Source organism: Hibiscus syriacus, unplaced genomic scaffold (assembly GCF_006381635.1).
Source record: "Hibiscus syriacus cultivar Baekdansim isolate YM2019G1 unplaced genomic scaffold, ASM638163v2 tig00111506_pilon, whole genome shotgun sequence".
Classification (NCBI taxonomy): Eukaryota; Viridiplantae; Streptophyta; class Magnoliopsida; order Malvales; family Malvaceae; genus Hibiscus; species Hibiscus syriacus.
The window spans coordinates 1007047-1014339 of record NW_024063109.1 but is presented as its reverse complement, the minus strand read 5'-3'; the positions used below and the strand labels follow the sequence as shown (position 1 = coordinate 1014339).

The following is a 7293-nucleotide window of genomic DNA, read 5'->3' as shown; positions in this document are numbered from 1 at the left end:
ATGGAGTATTAACATTGTATAAATCCAAATATAACTTTTCCAAAGTATTTTTATGAAATTTGAATTTTGCGTGATATATTAAATTTGATGGGATTTAATTATACATTTTTTGGTTGATAAAACAATATTTTAGTTTTGGAATTTAGGGAATAATGAAGGAGAAGATGAGTTAGAAAGAAGAGCGCATGGGTGTCATATAAAGGTAAGCATGAGTTGTTGAGGGACAAATGCACACGTTAAAGTAAAGTATTATTATTAGTATATAAAAAATCTTCTTTTTATCCTCTAAAAGAAAAGGAGGGAAAGATAGAAAAGAAAGAAAAGAGAAAGGGAGAGTTAATATAAAAGGAATCAAAAGTCCCTTAATTTAACTTATATGTAAGTTTTTTAATGTTGTTTTTTTTATCTTCCTTTTCTCACGGCCTAGGAGAGGAGAGGAAGAAGGGTAGTACCCTATGCTATACCCCCAACCCCCCCCCCCCCCAAAAGAAAAGAACGCTCTACTTACATTACACTGCTCCTCTTCTTCTTCATCTTCCTCTCTCTCAAGTGTCATTTTCTCACATATTCTTCTCTTTTTCAATCTTCAATCTCTGCAACTACTGATCAGCTCCATCGGAAGATAAGCTTAGTTTGAAACCTTTTGGCTGCTTGGATCATCACTTCTTCCTCGTCTCCTTCTCCTCCTTTGTATATTTATATTAGAGACCTAACCTAATACTTTGGTTGATATCATATTTGCTTATTGTTTGTATCTCAAGAATTAAGAATACAACAGCAGCAAGAAAGGGGGAGGGGCCAGAAAGATGGAGCTGTTCCCTGCACAACCAGATTTATCCTTGCAAATCAGTCCACCGAACAGCAAACCCACATCGAGAGCTCTCGACTCGAGGAACTCTTCCATGTCTTCAATGGCGAAACCCGATAACTGCTTTGAGCTCTCTTTCTCCAATCCAAGGGTTTCAGAGACCAACCCCAACCAGTTTCATCACCTTCTCCAAAACGGGAGCGGCACCACCAATTGCAATGGTAATCTTTTCCAGTCTTATCACCAGAACCAATTCCCTCACCATCACAGCCAACTGCAACATCCGGTACTGTATCAACATCAGCAACATCAACAACAAGGGCTAGGACAAGAGTTTGGGTTCTTGAGACCCATAAGGGGAATTCCCGTCTACCAAAACCCTCCTACTCATCCTCCTCCTTTCCCGTTTCCTCAACAGCCCTTGGATTCATCTTTAGTTTCCTCTCCTTATTTGGTTACTAACAAAATTAGTAACACCAGCTTCAACCCCTTTCAGTCTCAAGGATTGATGAGATCAAGATTCATGTCGAGGTTTCCAGCTAAACGAAGCATGAGAGCTCCAAGGATGAGATGGACTACTACACTCCACGCTCGCTTCGTTCATGCTGTTGAGCTATTGGGTGGTCATGAAAGTATGGTCTCTACTATTCACTCCTTTTTCCCCTTCTTTCACCTTTCCTTTGTTTTGATTTCAAGCATCTCTAGGAACAGGGAACAGAAAAAAAAGATGCTATTATGTATATTTCCTCTCTTATATAATATTTATTTTTTCTTGTTGTGACGATTTTAGGAGCTACTCCCAAATCAGTTCTTGAGCTAATGGATGTCAAAGATCTTACCTTAGCACATGTTAAATCCCATCTTCAGGTAAAATAATAGATTTCTATTTTCTACCCTTTCTACCTTCAAGGGTTTTCGTTAAAATGAAAGGAAACATAAATACAAATCTTGAAGGATGCAGTTGAATTTATCTGCAACTTTGGTCTTCTTCTCCTGAGCTTACTTCCTGAAGCTGATGAATAGTGATAGCTTGATGTACAGCGTTAATGGTGGAAGTAAGCTGAGTTTGCAATTTTAAACAGTCAGCATTACCGGAAGATGTTAATAATATAGATTACAAATTCCAATGTTTCCTTGCAGAGGGTCTCCCAAATCCTCAGCACTTCTTTTTCTACTAGATCTGATGATTCTGCAAGCTAATAAACAGCTTTTTGCTTGGAAGAATGAACCATCCCTTGTAAACGAAAAGAATTCAATTAGAGAGAGAGAACAGCAGCAGCAGTAGTAGTAAATTATTATCTTCTTCAAAATAAAAATAAAAAAGAGAAACAAAACCCAAGGTATTCAAAAACCGAGTCAATAGCTAAGCCGAGACAAGTTTCTCACTTAAATTCATTATTTTGTTTTGTTCATAAAAAAGTATTTTCTCTCACAAGTGAGAGAGATATAGAGGAAGAGAGAGAGAGAGAGAGAGATAAAAGTACAAAGACACTATCATTTCTCAATGATATCTTCTTCAGATAGGTTTCTTTTAACCTCCCTTCCTTAACCATGGTTAAACTAAGAGTTATGTTTCTACTGTTTCTCATTTTACAAATGCACACATTTTTATATACAAAGATAAAAAATTTCTATGCTCGGCTACATATTCGTTTCCCTTTCTTTCTTTTTACAGTTCGCACTTGCTTAGTTTGCATGCACTCTTCCACACTGCCTAATGTCTGTGATACACAAAAAAGTTTACTATTAAGTCTACTTTCTGGTTTTTACTTTATTTGTCCATCTTTTTAGCTACTCAAACGGCTAAAGATGAAGGTAATTAAAGTTTATTTACCTTACTCATAATCCTACCCTAATGCTTTCTTTCTTTCTTCATTTTTTCCCCCTCTTAATTTGCCTGCAGATGTATCGAACTGTGAAGACCACTGACAGAGCAGCTGCATCATCAGGTTAGTATACCAATAATTCTTCATCATTCATGTTGAAATATATATATGAATATGGTGTTGAAATTTGGGTTTGATTAAGCAGGGCAATTGGATGCATTTGAAAATGGATCATCTGGGGATACTTCTGAAGATATGATGTTTGACCCTAGAAGATCAGAGATATCATCAGTTCGTCAGGGAAGATCGTCATCATCAAGTGCTCAACAAGACAACCAGGAGTACCATGGACTGTGGAGTAATTCTTCAAGGTTAGTCTGCTGCGTACTACAATACTACTATTAGTAATACTAGTTTGGTTAACCAATCAGTGTGCGCCTGTCCTTTCTGTTTCATTTCTTTCCTTCCCATATACTCATTGGTTGCTCTGAATCTTTTTCAGAAAAAAGAAAATAATAGTGACAATGAAATGATACACTGGGATCGATGTCACAACCACCGCAGAAACATAAAATAGTGGGAACCCTTAGTTTTGTTTTGATTTATCATCTGCATATACATATGCATTTCAAGAAAATGCATGTAGTTATATACTCCAAAACAAGATTTTTAAAAGAGTTAAACGAGTGATATAAGCATTTTTTTGTTTGCTTGAAACTTTTTCGAAAAATATCACAAAGTATGTTTGACTGGAACTGACAACAGTTTGCCTCTTTCATATATATATATATATATATATATATATATATATAAGAATGTTTGCAATAGAATTGGAACTAAAAGATCCCATTTCTTTCTGTCTCTCTCTTGTATAGTTTTAGCTTTATCTAGGCTTTCTTTCTTTCCACTATCACATGCAAATACTTAGTTGTTTACACACAAATGCCAAAACAATTATAATATTACTAGTTATTAAGAATCTCACACGCACATAGTACTAAATTACTGATACGATTATTATGTTTTGATTATAAGTATTACAGATGTTATAACGAAGCTTATTTCTTAAATTTATTATATTATTAAATTACGATTATGATATCACGATAATCTTAAAATCTATTATGATACAATTGTTACTTGCGTTGTGATAGTAATTTAATACTATTCTAACGCACAAAGTGAGATGATAGTGAGTGAGTGTGTGTTAAAAAGGGAAGTAAATTAAATAAAGGCAGTGATCACCTTATCATATTCCAAGACTGGAGAGAATCCAAATTCCGAAATGACAAATCCACCTAAAAAATGGAGATATCTCTTTCCTTATGATTTTGTGGGCTAGGTTTGGGTCCTACAAATGGAAAACTTAGTCTCAAAGCTACAATGTGTGGTGGCCCAATTAGTGGAAATATTTATTGAATATTGGTATTAAAGCTATGCCTTTGAACCTTGTTTGTGGTCTGTTGTTTATGGGTAATGGGAAATCACATGGGTTTCACTTTATTTTCAATCAGCATAAAATGTAAAGTGTGTGTGTGAGAGCAACAACCACGAACGAGACAGTAAAAGATAAATTTCTTTTCTCAGTTTGCTTTTTATTCTGCATGCATGCATGGCTTCCACTCATAGCAAATATTCTCTCTTTCTGTTGGTTTCTAACAGGGAAGCTTGGCTGCATGGCAAACCCAAGGATTCTCCACGGAACTTACCTTCTCTCCAGGTTCTAATTTTCTACTCTTGTATTTCCCAAAATAACCTTCACAATGATCATATAACTCTAAATTATCACGAACCAAGTGAGCTCAGCGGGTAAGGGATGATTGTTATTCCTAGAGGTACAGGGTTCAAGCATGATGTCTGTAAGCGTGTTTGAGTGTTCATTGTCAAATGGTTCAGAGTCACTTGAATATGTACTATCTTATAATCACCCCAAACTAATAAAAAAAATATAACTCTAAGTTATAGCCTTGGGAATGGAGATGTAACAGGGTTACAAATGTTGTTGTTTTGGGTGCAGAAGGGTATATCAGATGTAAGCTCATCAGGGACATGCCCCAAGAAGCTTAATTTGGAGTTCACATTGGGGGTGCCAAATTGATATAATATATTTTTATATCTTAAGGTTTGTAGTGCTGAATTTGAAATGATGATTATATATCTCGGACTGAGAAAAGAGAAGGGAGGGAGGATCTGGTGAAGAGAATCAGGTACCCTTGAGAGAAGAAAAAGAGAGAAGACAAGAAAGACAGAGAGCAAGAAAAGGTGAGAAGAAAAAGCACCACGTCCTTCCTATCAAACCAGCCGTGAGAGATCCAAATCAATATATTATATTCCTACGTAAATATGAAATCTAATTGATTTTGTATGTTTTGCACTTAGTGACAGAGAGAGAGAGAGAAGAAAAAGAAAGAAAAATGATAGAGAAAAAAGAGAGAAGGAGCCCTTAACGATCATAAAAGTATGAACTATATTTGAAGTGATCCTTGATAATTGTAATGGAGCACTTTACATTTCTCTTATAATTTTTAGCTTTTTTCCCCCAAAGGCCGACTCTATGGTCTCTCTTATTCTTTCTTTTTTTAATCATTTTTATATGCTTTTACACTTTGTGAACAAAGGAATAAAAAGCACTGAAAAGGGTTTCAATGTAAAATATAAGCTCACAAGTAATGGTAGTGTATCACTTTAATCAAAATTAATTGGGTAAAACACAAAAGAAAGAGGGAATGGAAAGCTAAAGATTTCAATCCTTTTTCTCCAAAAATCACGTATCATCAAAGTTTATTTAAAAAAATTATCTCTTGAGATCCTGATTCGAACACCGCTTATGCAAGAGTGTAAGTATTCATTGTCAAATGATTGAAAATCTTTGAACAAATATTACATTATATTCACTCTATATTTATAATATAATATATATATATATATATATATATATATATATATATATATAGTCAAAAGCAAAAGTGCCAAAAAAAAATAGAAAACTAAATAAAGAAATCCTTCAAATTCCAGTTAGGTTCATACGGTTGGACTATTTATACAGGCGATAAACTCTTTAGCTTCATTATGCTTATTTTCTCTTTAAAGATGGGAGTCTCGATGTTATCTGGGGTACAACTTTTTTTTCTTCATGTTTTTCCCTGATTTAGTGTTGGGGGTGGGGGGTTGAATGCAATTTATAGAATACGTTTTGAATTTAAGCTGTATCAGATAATGACGAAATTCTACTCGTTTGATGTCTCAATAAAGAATATTAAGAATAAAGCCATACAGACTTTGATGTTTTGTTTTTTCAAAAGAATGATTGAACGTTGAATTTGCCTGTCGATTGCAAATTTGTATGCCTCATTGCCGAGAGGAAGATTCCTTGAAACAAAAGGATAATTATTGATCTTATTCCATATTTTCAGCAGTATTTTTCCCACATAAATAGCCTCTAGCGAATTAGATAATCCTCCATGTTTTGCATGGAGAATCTTTTCAACTTTTAATTCGTCAAACGATCTCATTATTAAAAGAGAGTGTTGTTCTACTTAAATATCTTAAATTCAAGTAATTATGTCTACAAGATGTGTGTTGTCAATTATTGACATTTTTTAAACCCCGCAATACACTCCTTCTATCATAAAAATGGAAGAGAATGACGGGAGAAGAAGGTAGAAAAAGCAATATATATAGAGAAGGAAAAGGAATTTAAGACGAGAACACCTGATCTAGATAGTCTTTTAAAAACAGAAAGATCCCTACCAAAATATTTGTTCTCTAGTCAGATGTTTCCTTCTATAAAGCACAAAATTTCATGCCTTCGGTTGATATATTAGGGCTTCAATAATTTTCAAAATTTGAACAAAGCCTCGTGTTCTAATCTTAACTTTATCACCATATAATAATTACCAAGTATAGCAGAAAAATGGGTCCAATTTTTTGTTGTTCGGTCACAGTCATGGATCAAGGACCGCAACTTCGAAGCATCGAAAAGACTAAAGTGCCTCTGTGATTAATCAAGGACACAATGAAATCACTTTCTTTATCAAGCTAATTTTGTGGACAATAATTAAGGGGTTTTGGGTCAATTTGTGTTCTTTTTCCTGGGGGAGAAAAACAAAACTGATGCGCCCCCTATACCAGTTGGTCCGCAAATGTTGCCAGTAATCATCGGTCTCCTCCAAAGTTTGGCAATCCTAGAACAAGTAAAGGATACAAGATTGGCAGATTGAGATATGCAGGATAAGTTGAAGACAAAAGGGATGTAATATTATTAGGAACCATGGTGGGAATATTTGGTTAATTAGTATACGCATCGAGTTTCATATAGCAAATTATAATACAACTGTCCAAACGACTAGAATTGTAAAATAATGTCATACTTTCCTTTCAACCATTATTCCTTTACCGAAACCCTAGCTTTCATTGCACAACGAAAGCGTTGCAGGATTTTGCCATTTGATAAACAAAGATTATGTTAAATTAAGCAACAATACAACTTTTTTTTCTTGAATATTTCAGAAGCGATTACAAAATAATATCTGTTTAGAATTATATTAAATAATTGACAATGCACACAGGTAATTCATAAAATTTTTGGGAAAAATATTTTTAGCTTGGAACAATATTATCATTATATTTGTGTCTAATTCTAAGCAAGGGTGTTAAAAT

At 34.3% G+C, this 7293-nt stretch overlaps 1 protein-coding gene across 1 annotated transcript; it reads left to right on the top strand.

Moving 5' to 3' along the window:
- Positions 1 to 495: 495 nt before the first annotated feature.
- Positions 496 to 5026, top strand: LOC120164163 (probable transcription factor KAN2). The gene is made up of 6 exons (XM_039173917.1): positions 496 to 1440; positions 1599 to 1675; positions 2712 to 2757; positions 2840 to 3005; positions 4297 to 4354; positions 4652 to 5026. The coding sequence occupies exons 1-6, from the start codon at positions 807 to 809 to the stop codon at positions 4730 to 4732; spliced, it is 1062 nt and encodes a 353-aa protein (XP_039029848.1). The 5' UTR covers positions 496 to 806; the 3' UTR covers positions 4733 to 5026.
- Positions 5027 to 7293: the final 2267 nt, after the last annotated feature.